A 21,608-nucleotide genomic window follows, 5' to 3' on the forward strand; every position below is an offset into this window, starting at 1 on the left:
TCTTCTTTTCTTTATTTTTTCCCCCATCACAGCCTAATTAGTCAGTTAGACCCCATCAGGCAACTACACCAAGGGTCAAGTGTGCTTTGGAAACTGCCCAGCTAGAAATTAATTCAGAAAGTGGGGCTGGAAAGTAACATGGTAATACAATAGTACCTATCACTGCATTTCTTCTTATGGTAACTCGGTTGATTTCCTTCTTAAAATAGCCTGGTACAACTTTCTTTAAACAGTATTTAACATTATTTCAAATAACCAGAGGTAAAAACATAAAGGAGTTTAAGATACAAAAAGGTCTGTTCTTGACAATAGCCTGTAGGTGCCGTTCTGCATCAGTACGAGTTTCTCAAGCAATGTTCTGTGTTCCCCAGATCTGAGAGTACAGATGATAGATAAAAGGATTAACATAATTTCAAACAGTTCTTTCAAAAAGAGCTTTGTTCTATATGTGGAAAATATTTTAAATTATTGCTTAGATGTATTGCTTGAGGCATGTGGCAAAGTTATGCACTGCTCTGTGCTTTCTTCTATACTTCAACAGGCTCTGCTAGTAAACAAGAGTGCAACCACATTTTCAACATCTTGAGATTTAAAATGGCTATTGCTGTTAACACTAGCATGTCCAGAATGGATTACATCCATTATTGCCTTTTTAAAAGCATAAGACTAACTTGATACCTGGTTTGCATAGGGTGTTTCCATTCTTACTGGGCAGATGTGATTTAGCACTTCAGGAAGCTGTGTATCAGTGTGTAGCACAGGAGTAAGCACTGGGCAGCATCTCCTGCTGAGGGAGGACTCACCAGTGACCCAGCTGACACAAAGCATTCCTTAACACAGCTCCAGCACATTATAGACTCGCCATAGCTCCTTGAAAACACTCTGGGAGAGGCATTAGTCTACAGGGGAACAGCAATTTTATTTTGCCTATTTCCAAAATATGTATTTAAAGATTCACTGGGTTAAGAAATAAAATAATAACTATCAGCTAGGTTCTTAATCAGACTGCTTGATTGCTTAGAGACTGTACCTTTTTTTTTTGCAAAGATGAAAGTATTTTGTGCAATTTGCAATAAATAAGTGATAAGACACTGGGATCTGTTTGCCATGATTAGCCTTTAATCAAATAGCCTAAAAATAACATTACGGAATTTTGAAGAATTTGACTATAAAACTGATTAGATAATTGTGATCTCTACAATTGCAGTTTAAATGCTCAAGATTTTTCACTATGGGAATTGCTGCTGACCATTATCTGGTTCCTTTAAAAGTAATCTCCTTAATGAGGAAAATGACCAAAGAAAGCAGGTGAGGGATTGTATAGCAGGGATCCTGAGACAAGGAATGCTCCATAGCATTTAAAGAAATACCACAGCTGACCAGCAATGAATTAGCTGAAAATTAAAGGATGGCAAGAAGGCTGACCATTGCAAGCTTAAATATGTGTTAGGGGGAGGAAAAAAAGAGAGAGAGAGAAAATAACAAAAAAAAAAAAAAAAAAAAAAAGGCAAAAAAACTTCATAACACATTCCACTGGTTTATACCTGATTTCCCAGGAAGAACTGATAAGAAATGAAAAATGGAAGAAAGACACGATTAGTTTACAGGAAATTCTCTACATGACCTAGAACACATGCAAACTAACACATTAGACATACTAAATAAAGTATCTACTTGAGAGATGAGCAGGTAGCTAGCCATCCAGAGACTGAATATTGGAAAATATTCAAGGCCTTCGTTTCCTTCCCATTGCTGTTTCTGTGGTCTTTTAAAATCTTCAAGTACTTATTAATCTCTCTTAGCCAAATGTTGCATATTTTACCTCAAATTTTTCTGGCTATTGAATCCAGGGGTAGCAGATCTTTCTCTACTGTGTGATATTTATTTTTCTGTGATCTAGAATAATTCTGCAGATATCTAACACTTTGCTTATATTTAGAAGTATGCGTGTTCCAATAAAATGACAAAAGAGTGTAAAAATGGTTGAATACACTTTGGTAAAAGATTTTTGAAGTACAACACAATACCACAAGGAAATATCAGTAACTGTTTTTATGAAACTAATAGAAAAATAGCTACAGTTTAAACACTTAAGGTTTTTAGGCAGAAAGACCAGCTTTTGAGGATATATTATACATATGTATGCACGTGTACAGATGTGTGCTGTTAGCTCTTAAAAATTCCTATCACTGAAAACAGCTTTGGTAGTTTGAGTGAAAATGAATACAAGCATCAGCAATTTTCCATATTTTTAGAACATATCTATATGTTCTAACAAGAAAAAAAACATTTAGACAATCTCAAAGAAAATATGTAATTGTCATACAAGATTCTTGTGAATTCATATAGCCTAATTCCTTGTGTAAACCATGTCATATGAAGAAAGCTGAAAGAACTGAGGTCCTTAAATGACTTACCCTGTACTTGTTATCGCCAATCTGTTCCACTTGAAACCGTTTCGCACATTTACATTTCGCTACCTGCCTTGTAACCTGCGAAAAACCACAACAGGATAATTACTTTAAATATCACAATTACAAAGATTTGTGTACCTAGTAAGCTTCAGATTAAATAGGAGTGAAAATAAAGTGAATTATCATAGAATACAACCCCAGTAGAAGAGAACACAACCTAAGAAAGCAGGGAATGTACCTCATCTTCAATTTTGTCAGCATCTGTGAGAGGCTTGTATGCATCCTTGTTCGGATGAAGAGCTGCTACAAATTCATAATAGTCAATATATCCATCACCATCTCTATCAAAAATGTCTGCAACAGCACTCATTTCAAGTCGGCTTGTAGGGAACTCTGCAGGACAAAGACAGCAACACAATTTTTTTCACTTTTCAATCCCATTACAATGAGAAGCTTTATCACAAATATTAGAAGGTGATTAGGCATTTGGTGACAGATAGTGCTTATCAAAAAAATAAGGACATTCAAACAAGTGAAGGAATATTTCTGAAAAAAACCTCAATCTAATCTCCACTGTTATCCAGATATTGGATAAAAATGAGTACCACAGTGTGGCCTAAAGACAGAGACAAAAGCAAGGGCACAGATTAAACTGTAAAATATATGGTGCGTATGGGGGTGTTAATATTTTGACCTTCAAAGTGCATAAAATACCAGAAATTAACAAGACAAATAGTTAGTGACGATAGGTCAAGCAAGCATTTCAGTGCTGATCAAATCTGGAATGTGAAGCCTTCTCAGAGCAGATCCATTCATGGTGTTTCATGAAGTCCTTCTTTAGATGAAGTTCACAGCAGAGATTCTCAATGAAATCGTCAAAGAAAATTTCAAGGTGATGAACCGGGATTATACCAGGAGTGTTTGGTGGTCATAATAAATTGATGCCAACTGAGTTAAAAGTGGTGGTATTAGGTTTTTTCATGGTTTTTTATTAATTCAAGCAAAACAGCAAAATTCACATATAGTGATCCTTTACTGCATTTCCTAAAGCGGGGGAAAATATAGAGAGTACAATATTTTCCTACTGAGTAACACCAAAATGAAACGCTAGAAGCAGCCCAATTCTGAATCATTACTGTTCAAAGCAAAAGTCTCCATGATCTGAAGATAAAGGATTATTTTAAGTATGAGGTCCTTGTTTGTTATGAGTCAGTTCCTAGAAGGAAATATGATCACATATACAATGTGGAAGACTTACATTACCACCATATCTAAGGAATACTGATCCACCAGGAAAGCTAGGAAAATTCCTTTCTAGTTTGATTGCTTGGCATTTTAAGCCTTACTATATAGGTATATAAATATTTTCATGGCTCATGGAAACACTGGTTTCAAAAATTACAGTTTCCTTCTGTAATTGAAACTATTCTATGTAAGTTCTTTAATAAAAATCATATGATCCTATGAACTCATTTTGAAAATCATCTATAAGGTCCATAAGGTACTTTTTACTATTATGAGTAATCAATCAAAAAGTAATTGTTGAAGCAGCTAGTGTACTATAGAAATGACAATCTGAGTTCAATAAACCATCAAGTTACTAATTAGACAATAATATAAATGTGACATTTGTAAGCTGATTCACAATGTAAAAATCTAGAAAGAGTTTCTATAATACAGAAATATTTTCAAGTAAAAGAAATACAAAGTAATAATAATAAATTCAAAAGGAAATCTGTGACCTTCTAACACAATAAAATTCATAGGCCACACTATCTAGACAATAAGATTTCATGAGATGCTTGTTCCAAGTTCAATATTATGTTAATTTAAAAACTTACTTGAAGAAAGAATTCCATCAATGAATTCCTGTCTTGTAATCTTTCCATCCTGATCTTTATCAATCCTCCTAAAGAAGTCCATCACTCGAGACTTCTTATGGTTCATCCATCGCATGTATTTTTTCCTCCAAATATCAAAATCAAAGTTGGCAAATTCTCTCAGCTTAATAAAAAACAGAAAAAACTTTTTTCAGCTGAAATCCATCAATCTAGAACATCAATGAGATAGATACCATCTGTGTTTTGTTGAATAATCCATTTTTGAGGGCCTACGCAAGCATTTTAAACATCTCAGCTCTCCTCATTTAAAATGATGATGACAGCTTTTAAAGCACATTAAAGCACCTGTACCAAAGTGGTTTCAGTTATCTGTGTCATACAATATAATACAACAAATATGGGAGTTATTCACAATATTGGAATTTAATCCAGGGTAAAGAAAATTATGCAAAAAGTATGTATGTTCTGTATAGTGCTTTTCTGACCTCTTCAAGTCTGTCCAAAGCATCGTTAAGTTTTCTCCTTCTTTCCAATGCCAGAAGCCAAACTTGCTGCCATTTGCTGACTAAAAGGTTTACCCGTGGATTCTTGGTTTCAATTTGTGCCTGGGCTGCTGAGGGATAAATGCCTGGTGTTGGGGAACGCTTTCCTGTTAAAACATGATAAAAGGCATAGGGCTCACCCAGTTCAAGCAAAACAAATGTTCACAAGAAATGCACTTAACCCTCCTAAAATTATTCCTTCCTGTCCCAAATAAGGAGGTCATACCCCAAGATGATTCCATATAGTGGGATTTTTCTTCTTTTTTTTACCATTGCTGGGGAACAACCCAGTGGTGTTTACAGCCTCTTTTATCTAGCCAGAAGCAACTGGTGAGGGCTCCACTAGTCAAGCTGCACAGTTTAAATTAAATCTTCGTAAATCTCTCAGAGTTGCAAAGTAAACAACCTCATTTTAGAAGCAGGTTCCATGTTAGGGTAAGTATAAAATACAATGGGTAAGTATATCTAAAAATACAAAAAGCAATTTCCTCACTTGGTGATTCACTTTCCATTCAACTTCACTGAATTCACTTCTAACTGGATTAATATAATTTTATAGACAGTAAGAGCACAATTTTGTCTCCATATCTCTCTGTGAAGTTGTCTGCACTTTCAGATAATGGAAGATTTGCAAAGACTCAGCATGTACTTGCTCTTGGAAGTTTAAGGGCACAGGAAAGACTGCACACTTTAAAAATAGCTATTCATGAAGATTGGGACAAAATGTAAAAATACATGTCTGGTCTGAGAAATTTCCTCACTTTATAAAAATGAGAGATAATTAGAAAAGTCAGCCAAGAGAACTTTACCCCCTTTCACCAGAAGTTAATCAAACCTATTGGATTATTAGCAATCTGTAAACTTTACAGATAGAGCAATGGTACATGTGACACACCCCAAAATATGCTGTTACTTACTTCCTGCTCTCCCCTTATCAAGGACAGGAATATGAGATTGTACTGGAGAGGGTTCAAGTGCTTTCCTTTTATAGGTCTTTGTAACTTTATCCACATCAGGCTGTTTTCTGGTCATTTCTTCCATGAATGTCTGCAATCAAATAGAGGGGATCTTAATTATAATACACAAAAGTAACCAGAGGAATGAAAAACATACACAATAGCAAAACACCAAAGTTAAAAAGAAACTCACAGAAAGACACTTATAATGCCAGCCTCACAATATAGACACAGATGAATGTTTTGTAGATAAGAAAAATCAGCCATATAAGCTTTTAAGATCACTATGGTCTGGCTGTTAAAAGAAGGCTAAATCTAAAAACCAATCTGTCAAACTTCTTTATTAACGGTATGTGGTGAGGTGATACAGAACAGAATCTTGCCTCCAAGATCCTGCTGTTCAGACTGCAGTTCACAGAAGGGAGACAGTGCAGGTGTTTAAGCTGAGGTAAATCTATGAGCATTCACTACACCAGCAGCTCCCTCTGGCACTTCATAAACCTGTTTTTGATATTTAATCAGTAAAGGCACACTGCAGCACTGGATCTAAGGTGGCAGCACTATCATACATTTCACATGGGTGTTCTTTTATTCCTAATACTATCCTTGCTTGTATTCAACTATCATAAGAAACAATAGCAAAGGAGATTGGCACTTGATCGTGCAGCGTAACTGAGATGTGAACCCTGTGTGAGTGACACATGTCACTCACTGATCCTTACCTGATGTTCAGCTATAAGTGCTTTAACCTCCTCAATCTCCTGGGGGATGACCTCTTTGTCTTTTTCAGTCAGTGTAGTTTCTGCCCACTGCAACCAGGACAGCAAGGCTTCCAGCAGCTCCTGGTTAGCAATGAGTCCAGCCAGAGCTCCTGCCAGTCTCTGTTGATGTTGTTTAGCCCATGCTAAGACCTTGATAAAGGAACCAATACATGAGTATGTGCACATCTGAAACTCTTCATTATGTTTTTAAAATTGCTCTGCTAACTGCGAACCCAGAGCTACTTCTTAGGCCTACTGATATTTGAATATCAAAGGTGTTAAATGTAGTGGCTGATCACTAACAGTAGCTAGGTAACTAGAATTCCTAGTCCAACACATTTCTTCCACAGATATTCAGGATTAGGTGCTGCTAAACACAATAACTAGTACATTCAGGCAACATATTAAGAAGTTTTACTGTATGTGTGAGTTAGTGAATCACACAGGATTTGGTGTCAGTTTTCCTGCTGGGCACTCCTTTGCTATCACCAGTATTTTGTTTTTCTTTAAGCTTAATATAAACCAGAAAATATTACCTTAACAGCTGAGGGTACAACCTCAGAAGATATCATTTAGATATCTTCTAGATTAAGAATATTTTGGACTGAAATGTTTTCTAATGTAATCAGAAAATCCTTCACATTTGCCCTTGTATTTTCTTTCCTTTGTAACTTTTCAATTTCCTCCTACAAACTATTGGTTTTCCTCACTTGGGAAGTGTCAGACAGTATTTCCTTTAATACATACAAACAAAGGAGCTTGACCATCTGCTTTAGCTCTTAAAGCCCTGTAAGTTTTGAAAGAAAGCCTAGGGAAGCACAGTATTCACATCCATCACCATGGGTATTTTAAATGTTTAGTTCTCAACAGCTGGATCATTTCCTCACAGTGTAACTACCATGTTAGTTGTCAGCTGTGTTCTAATCAAAGACGGACTGCTGCAATGAAGATGGTTCAACATATACTGACCTCTTCAAACCTGGCTCTGATGATGGTTATCCAGTGCTTAATGGTGGTGATGGAGTCTGGGTGGCAGATAGCCAGAATAGCTTCTCCCATACCTGTTGCTTTATTCAGTTCTGCCTTTTTCTCTTCCAGTTTCTTCATAAATTCCTAAAACAGAGGTAATAATTTTAATTAGATGCTGATGAAATTTGCAAGAGAAATCTGAGTGCATAATCTGGAAGGCCATGAGCCTCTTGACTGCTCAAGCACATTCAAATTGCAAGAGGAAAATATGAGAAAAGTTTAAACTGTTTAAAAAGCCTGTTCCACATAAAGTACTAAACAAAGCTTTAAAACCTTATCCCAGCTTGCTGCACCTTAAAAGCCCACCACAATCTAAATCCTTGGATGATGCATGCCCTTAACAAAAAAACAAAGGAAAATCAGAGCATTTAGAAGTGCTGTAAACCAGCTATATGATGGTTAGAATCACTGTTGGCAACATTTCAATGACTTGGTTTGTCAGTTACAGTAATTCTTCATAATAACTATCAAGCTCCTTCCACAGGCTGGAAATGTCCAACAATTGCATGCTCAGACAAGATGACAGAGTTCAGGAGCAGCTCTACTAAACTAACACAAATGTGACAACTCAGCAGCTGAGGGGGAGAGACACAGCATGTGGAAAAAATCTTGTAAAAGCAGAAGGATGTTTACAGCCTTAGGCATCCAAGCTCATTGGTATTCCAATGATAGCAGGGCCAGAAATGGATGTGGTGGGGGAGAAACAACAATAAGAAAAAGCAACTGAAAGGAGGCTCCTATCCTTTCTAGAGCTTGCATTTCTTTCTTTTTTTTTCTTTTCCCCTTTCCCTTTTATTTTTGTTGAACATTGCTACTACAATGGCTTTACTTTTCTGCCTAAATGTTATGCAAGTCTGTTTGTCTTTATGAGCATCCTTAACTAGAACTGCTATTATCTCGTAGTGCCTAGTGGAAATTTTTTTATACTTTAACATTTTTAATTAGGCTACAAAATGGAAATATGTCTCTGAAAGCTTAACTCTTTCCCTCTCCAGCCATAACACCATTTATTTTGGATTAATGATGAAGTTAAAGATAAGCCAAGTCAGGTCCTAGACAATTCAAAATCACCAAAACATTGTAGAAATAGGTTCTTCAACAACTCATAATGACATTATCCTGTGCCTTTACAAAGTAAGTATGAAGTTATTATGAAATAAAATGTAAAATATAATCTCTTCTACCTTGTTCTAGAAGCTTGGAATATGTAGGCTCTATATTTAAATGTATTGTTGCTAATTGACTTTGATTTAAACTTTAATTATTGCCAGAGTTTAAGACCCAAATCATAATAACAAACCTTCTCTCACAAAAACACATGCATCCTTACAATATTTCAGCTCAACTTGCTTTTGGAAAAGTTGAATTGGATCATAATGAGAGATCACCAAAACAAGCCAGAGGCAGATGGAAAATGGGCAAAAAACCAGCATTGTGTTCCCTTGCTCAGTTGTACTAGAGTATTTCAACAACTAAATCTATGACACACAAGTCACAGTGTATTAAACTCTCCCCTAATTTTATTGAACGCTGTGGCAAACCAGTGACACAGATACATTTACAAAAGAGGAAATGGGAGGCTTTTCATTGAGCAATGCAGTGCATTAACCCACTACAGCTCTCAGTACCATTTGGATAAAATACTGTCCTGAAGGAAACATTTCTACATGTAGTTCAATACAAACGCAATAAAACTATTTTACAAAATTACAGTGAAAAAAGGATGATGAATTTCATATTTATATAATAATTCCAGTCATACATTGTTATTATAGTATGCAGCATTATAATGCATTAATGGTATTTAAAAGTAATATATATGTATTCTTTCCTTATTTTATTTTTGTTTTCTTGAAAGCTTATGTTATAAGCTTAAAAGGAGAGATGACCTATTGAGAAAGATTGTGTGAGTGGTAAAACTGTGGTACCATAATCTTTCTTAGCTTGAAAATTTCTCTTTCTATTGTTTGCCCTTGAAGAGGAAAATGTTGGGAAAATACCTTCTAAAGCCTACTAAAAAAAATTAAGTATAGTATGGCCACATCCAACACCAAGATTGGTTGTGTTGTGCTAGCTGTCATCCTTTCCAGATGGACAGGGTTTCTCAGAGCCAAACTTTGCCTTGAGGTTCCAAGTTATGCTTCACCTTTGGCACACAAATTTTAAAATTAGTACAGAAATATTTTGCTAATCCATCTACAGTGTGGAGGAAAACATTTAAAATTTTATTTTCTAATTACTTCAGTGGACCGAAGATTTCACTCAGTTCTCTGTAGTCAGAAGATTAAAAAATCAAATAAAAGGGAAGTGGTGAAGCACATGTGGAGGAAAGGCAGCTAAAAGACATTTCACTGAACAGAGACATTAAGTTGCTGCTGCCAACATTAGTCAATGCACTGTGAGGTTGCTACATCAGCACACACTGATGTATACACACGTTTGATGTATACATATAATTGCCAGTTTATGACTAGCACTCAGTTTCCAGGGCCCTAAACTAAAACTGAAAACTTTTTCAAAACTTTGCATTTTAAGTACATTGGAAATCCCTCAGCTAAGAACCATTTAATAGTTCTATCTTGCATATACTCCTCTGCATAATAACATTGGCAAACTGAATTTAAACAGGATGCTTTTCCAACCTCCATTTCATAAATTTTGCTTTAACTTTCTTCAGAGCAATGATGAACATATCCAGGACTTATAACTTGTTCTATAATACTGTAGGCACTACACCCTTGGTACTATTTTGAGTAGGCTGCTCTGTGCATGTTTGTAGTCTCCTGTTTGGAGAGTGAAAATTTGACCTCTATGATCCTTAGCCAATTTCCCATTTCATCACTGCTAAGTTAGTTTGATGGCCTATAATTTACTACCTGCAGTACCTATGACACTGCAATATTACAGTGGCCAATGCATGTGAAGTATGGCAGCAAGCTGTTTCACCATGACTAAAAGTTCATGGATGATAACAGCATTCTGCTGACATTTACAAATGGCCTTGCCAGAAAAGTTTATTTAGGCCAATGGTGCTAAGGAGACAGAAACACTTTGCTACTGTAGCAGTCTGTGTGGCAATTACAGGCATGGTATGCTCCACAGAGGGGCTTGCAACTGTCTCTAAATCTTTATAGCAACTTCCTAAAGGCCCTTTTTTTTTTTTTTTTTTTTTTTTTTTTTAATAAGCCAAGATGACTCAAACAACAGCCCAACACCAGTCTGGACATCCAACTCTTAACTACATTAAATTTCTAGCTTCTCTACAGAAAGAATTGCTCCAACACTGGATGCTGGATTGAACTATCTGGGATAGACTGTATTTTACCACCTATGAGAGCCATTAGAATGAAGAGGATCCTCTGCATGTTCGTGCTCACCCTGTGCTGCTCTATCAGTGTTCTCAAGGCCTCTTCATCATCTGGGAGGATGCCGTGGAAACGAAGAGCCTGCTCTGCCTCTGCCAGCCACTCCAAAAGGACATGCACAACTGAGTGGAATTCTTCTGCCTGTTAAGATACAAGAAGTCATGGTCACTCATGAGATGACCTGACAGACACACTGCAGCTTACACGGGGAGATTGAGCCACATTTGGAATCATTAATCATCCAGCAGTACCAGCACATTATCTTTCCATTAAAAAGTCAATGATATACAGCACTATATTTTCATAACTGTAAAAACAGCTCATGCTTCCAAAAAAAATTATAGGAAGCCTAAAAGCCTGTTCATGCTTTTAGCCATCTGATTTATATTGTATTTGCAGCTCAGTTGAGAATGTCATGACATTCTTTACACTGACAAATTACACAGGAGGTGCTTTCAGAGACCAGCTGGAGAGAGGAGAACTATTGTCTGCACAGCCTAAAGCACCAGTAAAGCAAAATGAATTGACAGCCTGTTGGAGAGTGACTCTTGTGTCTAGAGAAAACAAGAAAGATTCACCTTTGGGTACAGCCATATTAAGACACAATTAGTGTTTGAGGTAAGTTCAGGATCGTGTCTGCTGAGCAAAGCAGAGCAGGAATATTGTACATAGGGATACATTGCTACTGCAGGAGCCCCATTCTAGCATCAGTCCAAGCTAGTGTGTCTTCAGAGAGCTGAAAATCCATGTTATCTCAGGTTTGGAAACAATACAGATACACATATTTTTTGCTTTTGCTACCAGATAATGCTGATATACATAGATTGTTCTAGGTCATGACTGCACTCAGCACAACTCTTTTTTTCCTCTGAAGTACCTCACTGTGCATTTTAATTGTGCCAATGTAAAGAATTTTTCAATACACAAATCTACTTCTTTCCAATAAGGCACAAAAAGCACAAATATGATTGCAACCTCCTGCTTCTTGTGAATAGGGCATAGTTCTTTATCAGCCTTCATATTTGACTGCAACTTCAGGGATTTCCTTAGATGGTAAGGTCTTAGAAACTTTGTTTTGCATTTGTGGCAGAGACTAATAATAACAGGAATAATAAATGCTAAGAGGCACTATTTATGTGCTGTGGTAAAAGGATAAACAAGGTAAGCAATGCATTAGCACTTAAATGAATATTTTCAAATGAAATTAGAGGGAATGACAACAAGTGAAAATGAAATTAAATTTTTGGCAACTAAACTGCAAGGTATTTTTCAATCCTTCTCATACAGTACATGTAGCAATGTTATTATTCCTTTACCTGCCGAAGGGCCTGTTCCAGTCGTGTCTGCTTGGATACTGAGAGGGCACAAACTGTCTCCCAGCGAGTGCTCAGCTCCTGCATTTGGACTTTGACCCAGGAAGAGTCATCACGACTGCCTTCTATCAGCTCCCTTGCAGAGCGCTTCAGAGCCTGGACACTGCTGGTTCTTTTTCCCAGCTCCTTCTGGAAAACCTAGACACCACCAAATATATTTGAAATGTTGAGCTCATTAAGAATGCTTATGAAAAAAAAACAAGAAAAAACTACTGGTTATGAAAAGAAATAAAAATACAGATTTATTTTTGTCAAAAGTAACTCCGTTTAAGTGATGCAAAACACCTAAGTTCTATTTATTAGATTCTGTAGGAAGATATTAACACTCTCTTCTAACATAATAAAAGTGGAATATGGTAGGAAAATGTCAGGCAAATCCCAAGAATCCATTCTGGTGCAATGCATGGGAAATCTAGTCTCCTTACCACTGCTGGCTTTCAATTCTTTATCAAAGCAATTGATCTGACATGGATTAACACATAAAATTGCTGTGGCAGGAAAAGATCAGATAAAAAGCTAACAATCAAGGAGAGGGTTTAAAATCATTCAAACAGAAATAAATCCCCATCTGGGTTGTGGATCTTGCTGCTTATTCATATATTTATGTGGGGGTATGTTCACTACAGCAGTACATTGAACAAGCTCCAGTTACTTAAAATAAGCTCTTAAAAGAAGATAATTACAGTGTGTGGTGCCACTGACTGCAACCTACTTGTGATTGACAGAGGGATTCCAGCAGCAACTGAAGCACTGTGCAGGCTAATTTTTATAGACAACCCATGTTTCCAAACACTTTTTTTCCCCAAAATCTCCTCCTTAGTAGGGATGAGATACTGAAAGTCACAGGTGGAGGAACAGAGAGACCTTCACCTCCTAATCTTCCCAGGCTGCAGAGCTCTGCATATATGTCACCTTTTCAACACAAGTAACTAACAAGCAGCCATTTCTTCTGACATATTGAACTGCAAAACTGGGATTCAGAGGCAGAGTCTAATATCTCCTACTTGTTCCCACATCCAAAAACACTTCAGTAACATACTACTGCAGGTTTCCAACACAGGCTCCCTGGACCACGGTCTAATTGAAATCTATGCATAACTTCAGCACTGTAATTACTTTTAAATAAATATACAGCAGCCCCAAAGGTCTAAAAGGCTGCTGTAGTCATGATAAGTGCATGGGACATTAAGTTAGCAGATGGACTGAAAAAGAGTTATCTGCCCCAGAGTTTTCCAGTAAAATAATTTTTGCCATCTCTTGCCCCATGACATACATTTGCAAATGCATATTTTTGATTTATGACATAATATTAATAAATACACAGGGTAGCACAATAAAATAGAATATTTCAGTGCTAACTTGTATTAATGAGTCACTAAGAACTGCCCTCTTTCATGTCTATTTTGTAACATTTTCTATTGTTGACTTCATTTATGTTACAAAAGTATTTCATATCTCTAAAAATTAAATAATAGTGAAAGATAAAGATATTATTAAAATACTACACTTATGAGCAGTCCACTAATTGAAGAACAGCATTTTTGGAACTACCTTATGGTTGTCAATCAAGTTCATTACTAAATCGATGTCTCCATGTACTGGTTGGTCTTCTGCTAGTTGAGGTTCAATTTTGTATAACCAGTCAATGAGAGCTTGCAGAGCATCAGTAAACTGTCCTGAAAATAGCAGGGCTTCCTCCAGTTTATTTTGTCTGAGAGGGAAAAAAAAGTCAAACAACCACACACAGATAAAATAATCATTTACACACTTCAGGAAAATATTTTCAGCACAAAATAATAGAATCATGGAAGTGTTACAGTTGGAAAAGACTGATAAGATCATTGTGTCCAACCATTATCCCAGCACCACTACATCATGTCCCCAAGCACTACATCCATGTGGCTTTTGAACACTTCCAGGGATGGTGACTCAACTACTTCCTTGGGCAGTCTGTTTCAATGCTCCACAACCCTTTCAGAGAAGAAATTTTTCCTAAAATCCAACCTAAACCTCTCTTGGTGCAATCTGAGGCAGTTTCCTCTCATGCTGTCATTTGTTGCTTGGGAGAAGAGACCAATCTCACCTGGCTACAGCCTCCATTCAGGCACTTCTAGAGAACAATAAAGTCTCCCCTGAGCCTCCTTTTTTCCAGGCTAAACACCCCCAGCTCCCTCAGCTGCTCCTCACAGCCCTCGTGCTCCAGACCCTGCCCCAGCTCCACTGCCCTTCCCTGGACTCACTCCAGCCCCTCAGTGTCTCTCTCACAGTGAGGGGCCCAGAGCTGGACCCAGCACTGGAGGTGAGGCCCCAGCAGTGCTGAGTGCAGGGGGACAATCCCTGCCCTGCTCCTGCTGGCCACACTATTGCTGACACAGGCCAGGATGCCACTGCCCTTCCTGGCCACCTGGGCTCACACTGGCTCATGTTCAGCTGGATGTTGACCAGCACCTCCAGAGAACTTCAAATCAAGTTTCCCCCTTTTAAAGGGCTCTTCCACTTCCTCCCCTGCTCTTCTACAATACCATGAGCAAAGTATGCATTTGCAGTATTTTACTGCTTTGGCATTCTTAATTATCAAACAAGCTAGCCCCTCTGGTTCTATTTTTACACAGCAAATTCCAAAAATAGAAGCCTTTTTCTTATTTGATGAATAATTAGTTGAGTTTCATTTACCTTTCCACTGACTTTCCACAAATTGTATCCCATTTATCTCTTAGTTCACTCAGCATGTCATCAAGTTTCAAATTGTCATCAGCCAAGGTGGTTTTCTCTTTCAAGGAACGTCCAGTCCTATTCGTGGTATCATACACAGAATGTTTGGCACCAAGAGATTTCTGGAATTCCTATAAATATGGAAAAAAAGAAAATGTCCATTTATCATTAACTGCTTACAGGCCATAGTTAATTAGTTTTTGACATACTATTTGCAGCATAAATTGTAAATGTTGCACCAAGAATAATTTAAACTTACTGTAAAATTTCTAGGATAGGGCCACAGTGCACCTGGGGCTTGGCACTAGGAGAACTCTGCTTTTTCTCCTTCTCTGAAAATGCAGCTCTCTGCTTACTGGAACAACTTTGGGAATTTGGGAAAATTCTTCCTTCAGTGAGGAAAATTATTCCTGTCCTACCATAATATTCCCAAATTTCAGCCTAGTAGTCAGAAGGATGTGAAAGAACTGCTACTTTGGGAGCCATTAACTGAGCATTCTTTGTACCACATTCTTACAAACTAAGATTTCAAGCCACTCGTAGAGCTCCCCAAGAGCTACAAAGGTTATTCTGGTTTAGCTCAACATGGCCAAGCTGGGAAACCTCTGAGCAGAAGCAGCAGTCAGGAAACATCCAAATAACTCAATCTGTGCTAGAAGTAAAAATCACAAGCAGGTTTCTGTGCCCCAGAACTTTGGACAATGACAGTGATAGAGTGTGCCTGCCAGCTCTGCCAGCTCTTTTTGCACAGATCCTCTGGAAGATTTTCACTTACACAGAAGAGCTCAGGAAATACAGCTCATCTGCTACCACACAGGAATTAACTGGCTGACAGAGTAAATAATTAAATAAAGGAACATGGGCAAAAGATAGCACCAGCCCAACAAGGCAACTTTTAAATTGCAGCAATGCTTGAAATGTTTTATTTCACACCTACATGAAGTGTTAGCAAGGAATCAGTTGGAAAAAAAATAAACCCCAAGTTTGATTTAGATAACCCTTATATACAGCATCAAATATTTTCGGGTTTTTTGTTACCAAAAAAGCAATATTTGTTTTGTAATTTAGCATTTCCTTACTATTCTTTCCTTTTCCTCATATAAAACAAGAAAACAAGCTTTAAGAAAAAACATAATTGTCAAGCTAGGACTATAGTAAAAATAACTACAATTTTCAAAATATTCAGTTTTTTATAACAGTTCCTTCAATACAAACAATATGTCTATGCTTCTTTTTTTTTGATGGGTTTTGTTAACGACTTTACACAATGTTACTAGGTTTGCACAAGGAAACACAATTAAATTGCTGCCACAGAAAGATCATGCACGGAAAACAGATTAAAAGATGGCAACAAGTTGCAGTTAGTTAATTCCCTGAGACTAAACCACATCTACCTGCATTTGACTTCAGCTATAACTGAGAGGAGATTTTGGTTTAAGCTGCCAGGAACAGATAGGTAAGTTAATTACTGAATTTTTTGTTCAGCTAGATACCTTCCTTCTAAGGAAAATGGGCACATAGAGATAAAATTAGCCAGAATCATATAAATGTTCTGTAAGAACACTCAGCATTAGCACAGGAATGGATTGGGTGACATAGTGCGGGTTTTTCCATTCCTGACTCCTAAAAATGAGAAAAAAAACTCCAATAAACAAACCATGAATAACCCCCAAAAGTCCCTGGCAACATGCTAGATATGAGTGAGAGAGAAAACATATTATCTTGGCTTTTCTTTTTCAGGGACTTTTTTTTTGGCAGTAACAACTGGCAAAGAGCATGTCCAAATTATTGCTTACAGCACACATTCAGATGGGATAGCAAAATCCTTAACTAAATGGAGCAAGGAAACCTTCAAGGCTGGACAGAAAAGACAAAGACAGACACAGAGTATATGTGGGAGTGGAAGGAAAAGACTCAAAATACAAGGAAGGACGTTGCAGTGTTGGGAGTTTTGACAACTCATTAAAAAACAATTGAGTTGATTTCTTGAGAGGGTGGTGTTTGAAGTTTAAAGTCACAAAGTTCACCAAACTCCCTCTTTCACACACATTCATCTTTTTCCTCCAGATCACCAGTTTCAACCCTTATGTGCCTGTACCAGTTTCATCCCATTCCTTAATGAGATTCAAGCAACCCAAGCTGTAATGCTCTGCAGGCTTTTTACAAGAAAGAAGCTGAAGAAAAATATCAGTGACAGAAGTGATGAGTCTGCCAGTCCATTTGAGGAAGCTGGTCTCATAAAATGTACTGCTGTAGGTATAAAACACATATCAAGTTTCTCAGGTTTAACATTTCTGAAGATGGGATGAGGATACAGGTAGAGAGTCCTGGAAACCTCAAAGCAAAGTCACAGTGCTGACCATACTGTGAGGAATTTGAATATGTAAAGAAAAGAGAGGAATGAAAGGATTAGAAGATTAGCAAGACTCAGACTATCATAACAACAAGATCCACCCCTGCCAGTTCAGATCACTGACTTCAAATTCTGGCAACAGCAGCAATCCCAAAACAAAGTGAAATTGCAGAGTTGGCATAACAGAATGTTAACGTAGGTTTTATCTTAAGGTCTTTAACAGCAGGCACAGGTAAAAATTATTTTTCCTTGACCAACTGTCAGCTCTTGCTATTTTAAAGGAGAATGATTTCCTGGCTGATAAACAACATGTCATGCAACCTGAGACATGATAAAAAAAATAAAGCAGACTGATGAAGTCATTATTATACATGACAAAATTTGTCAGAGGTAAGGGCAATCACCAGAAGCTACAGTGAAAACAAAAAAATTATATATGCAAACCCCTCAGGAAATTGTGACATATTAAAAAAGATAAGTAAATGGAGAACAATAAAACTGACATAAAAAGTAAATATATGCCAAAATGTAGAAAAAAAAATATTCTAGTGTTTAATGAAACTGTCCCAAGAGAAGTCTTAATGTCTCTGAAGATTATACCTCTCATCCACTTGATCTTCAATAATATATTATTCAAGGCATTTTAAAGAAGTCAGTCAAAATGAAGTAAAGACTACTTCTGTCTTTGCTTTTGTTGTGTCTGATGGAATTACAGAGCTTTACATTATCATTACAAGTTTGAAGAGCCAAGTGAATGAGAGAGATTTTTACATATTTACAGTTGAATTTCTGAAAAGATGGTTTCAGAATTTTGAATCCAATAAAGAGAAATATGGAGGCAGTATTTGCTCTAATACTGTCACGGTGTTTTCTAGGAGATTTCATCAATACTTCCACTTGACATAAAAAGCAACTGCCAATCAAAATATTAGATTAAAATTATTTTTCACTTTTGAAGTTGTCCTGAAGTATTAAAAGAAAAATCTCAACCCAAGTAAGTGGACAGTAAATGTTTGGTTTAAGAACTTAAAGAAAGCCTCTTCAGCCTATTCTGCAATGGTATTAATCTGCTTTTTAAAGTTTCCATGGTGCTGTATTATTCTTTCCTCTTCATTTTTAACCATTCCCCCACATATCGGGTACTGTGAAAAGCTATTTTCATTCACATCCTGTTAAAATACCATAATTTAACTTGATGTGAATAAACATCCCATTGCAGTGAGGCCACAAATCTACTTTCTTTGATGATTGAAGAGTGCAAGGCCACTTACCTACATTTCACTGGGAATTTTGTGTATCATGACTCACCTTATGCTGTGCAAGCTGCATCTTTATTTTGTCAGGGTCATTTGCAATTTCAAGATCTGAGTCCAGAGATTTCTCTGATTCTTCCAGCCATTCCATAAGTTTATGCCAGGCTTCATGAAACTAAAGGAAAGTCAGATTTGCATAGACTTTAAAATTCAGTGGTTCATAAAACAGTCCAAAAGCATTAAACCCCAACCAAGACTGGCAAAATTTGACAAAATTTGATGGTTTTTTTCTCCTTGGTCTCTTAAACAGAACTGGTCTAGCCATGTGCCCACTCCCTTCACCAAGTGAGTTAACCACCTTTAATGTACATGATGTGCACACGTCATATGTATCTGTCAGAGACATAGTGGTAATACCTGTTGGTGTGTTGGTCATTTAGATTTCTACAGGTTTAGTAATGGATAGTAAATACAGAAAGAACAGTGCTTAGCTATTGCTTATATGGGACCATGGCAGGAAATCTCTGGGAAAAACTTCTGTCTGGATGACTGCCCAAGATGTTCCCTGTAACACTCTTAAAAGCTCTTATTATATCAAATGCTATCTTGATGAGCAAGGAACAGATTTTTGATCTTCCTTCCTGTTTCAAAGGAACGAGCACTTCAGGGAAGGAAGCAGGGAAAAAGTAAAAATTCAACCAGCTTTCACCAAGTGTAATCCGTTGGGGTTTTGATTTTTTTAAGCTGGTTGTTTCTCTCTGTCTTAAAATTTCTTCCCACCTGGGCTGCCTACACATGGAAGCACAAGAAACTAGTTCAGAAATCTTTCAAGGCATCTAAGACACTGTTGTTCAGGGCTGTTGATCAGACCTTGACACTAGTAGCCTTCAGTACTCCTTCCACACTCCACACACAGAGTTTTCATCTTAATAACACTGTATTCAGCTTTCTACATGCATATTGAGGTGAAACCCATCTCACTGCAGACTGCTGTGTGTGTGAGTGCACAAGAGAAACTGCTGGAAAATAAGAAGCACAATTGGCTTATGGGCTAATTCATTGTCCAGAGAACTTCTTGCTCTATGAGCTGAGTGGTGGTAGTTGAGAACATTGAAACATGGTTTAGCTGTGAACATCACCAAATCTTGAATGATGTTCCCTTAACAGAATGGAGCTAGAACTTCCTGTTGGTATTTAAACAGCTTACATTCCTCTCACACATTTTGCTTCTTATCATTTCTGTTCTTCAGTGAGGGAAACATGTATTTAAGGAAAAAAACACGCATCCTCCCAAATAAAGAAAACTGTGAAAACAGCCCCCTCCCCCCAAAAAACAACCTCTCTGGGTTTATAAGGAAAGAAATGGAGCTATCTTACCACACAAAAGATAATGGTCTAGTAACTAACATAAGACATTGAGTGATAAGTGTTGAGTATAATCAGGACACAACATAGACCCAGGAAGAAAATGTTAAGGAATACTCCCACAGATTAGTGAAAAGGGTTCATCACATTCTTTAAAATATACAGGGTTGATTATGAAACTTCTTTTTGAAGACAGATGGCACTAATACACATCTGGAATCCATACCGTAACTTTCTTTTTTCAGACCATCCCATACTGCAGACAGAAGTCACTGCTTGGGTTGAAAATGATGCTTTCACTTCCCAAATGAAGTGCTCTGGGATTGAATCACAGAAATCGTTCCACTAACTCAACACTGTCTGTTACACTAAACCCAGGCTTGCTTTGTAAGTGCTTTAAAACATCATACTCTTCAAGAATCTGGATGCAATTACATCTAAGTTCAAAGAGCTCTATAACAGCTGTTGTCCCATTACCTGTTTGGCTCTTTTCCTTGCATCATCCAAAGCTCTTCCCCTTTCAACTAAGCGTTGGACTACTTTTTCCCATCGACTCTGTACACTGATCAGCAGATTCTTAATAAGGACAACGTCCTGTTTCTGGCTGAAATATTTCAAATGGGTTCCAGTTTTGTCCAGCTCTATGACCTGATCTCGATGAGAGTTCACTTCTGTGGCAAAAACCTTGGAAAAAAAGGGTAAAAATTACTGAATATTGTGTTGGGTAAACACTGAAAAAACCCAGTCTGATAAAGAATGATGTAGTGAGAAAGACTACAAAACACAATTTTAAAACAAATGAAATGTTTCTCTGAGTGCCAGCATTATAGGATTCATTTGGACATTGTTACAGTATCTCCACAGAGTGGGAGAAAAACATTACACATCTGTTTCTTTACATACCTTGTGTTCATCAATTTGAAATAAGACAGTGTCCAAGATAAGACTTGGCCGAGAAGCTGCAGTTAGAGTCTGCTCAGCCTGAGTAAGCCAGTTGATGAAATCTTGAAGTGAGTTGTGGAACTCCATTGCTAAATTGAGGGCTTCTTCCAGTTTGGTCTGCAAAGACAGGTCATACTTTATTAGCAGCTGATAGTGTGCGGGGGCTTCAGCCAAGGAAACCATTTTAGTTCAGCACTTTGGAGTAAACCATTTTACTTTAGCATTTTAAAGCACTTTTCCAATTCAAAGTTTCTGAGTTTTAAAATAACAGCCTATATTCGAGCATATTGAAGGAGATGGATAAAGGAGTTACAGCAAAATTACACATAACAGATGAATAGAAAATACACCACCTAGTATCAAGATAATTTTTTCCACATTAGAGCATATTTTCTACTACTTAATCCAAATGGGACATTTGGACTTATCAAGTTCAATGCTAAACCAGTAAAATTTCAGAAATCTAAGGTGGTAGTGCACTTGGAAGGGCCTCAGGTAGGTCATCAAATTTATTCTCTTGCACTTAATGAAGAGTAAGTTTTCTTAAAGTACTTCTTTTTAATTCAGTCCAATTGTCATTTTGGTTGCCCAAACAGAAACTAATTTGGGATACAGTATTTTGTTGATCATGAGATGGCAGTTCGAGATTTTCAAACATTTACATTGCTGACTTCACTGAGCACTTCAACCTTACACCTTCCT

General features: G+C 37.2%; 1 protein-coding gene across 10 annotated transcripts in view; it reads right to left on the reverse strand.

Annotated features, from left to right (window-relative positions):
- DST (dystonin) overlaps positions 1 to 21,608 on the reverse strand; it is a 288,951-nt gene that overhangs the window by 9,547 nt on the left and 257,796 nt on the right. For 9 of the 10 annotated variants that reach the window (XM_059468642.1, XM_059468637.1, XM_059468645.1 and 6 more), the window contains 15 exons: positions 20,868 to 21,023; positions 20,442 to 20,648; positions 18,655 to 18,774; positions 14,955 to 15,124; positions 13,833 to 13,992; positions 12,225 to 12,419; positions 10,921 to 11,049; positions 7,484 to 7,627; positions 6,476 to 6,664; positions 5,715 to 5,844; positions 4,741 to 4,904; positions 4,256 to 4,418; positions 2,653 to 2,807; positions 2,418 to 2,492; positions 1,545 to 1,562 (listed from right to left, as the gene is read on the reverse strand). In XM_059468642.1, coding sequence (XP_059324625.1) covers positions 1,545 to 1,562; positions 2,418 to 2,492; positions 2,653 to 2,807; positions 4,256 to 4,418; positions 4,741 to 4,904; positions 5,715 to 5,844; positions 6,476 to 6,664; positions 7,484 to 7,627; positions 10,921 to 11,049; positions 12,225 to 12,419; positions 13,833 to 13,992; positions 14,955 to 15,124; positions 18,655 to 18,774; positions 20,442 to 20,648; positions 20,868 to 21,023 — 2,175 coding nt within the window. The remainder of the gene's footprint in view (positions 1 to 1,544; positions 1,563 to 2,417; positions 2,493 to 2,652; positions 2,808 to 4,255; positions 4,419 to 4,740; positions 4,905 to 5,714; positions 5,845 to 6,475; positions 6,665 to 7,483; positions 7,628 to 10,920; positions 11,050 to 12,224; positions 12,420 to 13,832; positions 13,993 to 14,954; positions 15,125 to 18,654; positions 18,775 to 20,441; positions 20,649 to 20,867; positions 21,024 to 21,608) is intronic. The other variant, XM_059468644.1, reaches the window with a different exon arrangement.

This window comes from Ammospiza nelsoni, chromosome 3 (assembly GCF_027579445.1).
Source record: "Ammospiza nelsoni isolate bAmmNel1 chromosome 3, bAmmNel1.pri, whole genome shotgun sequence".
NCBI classification, from domain to species: domain Eukaryota; kingdom Metazoa; phylum Chordata; class Aves; order Passeriformes; family Passerellidae; genus Ammospiza; species Ammospiza nelsoni.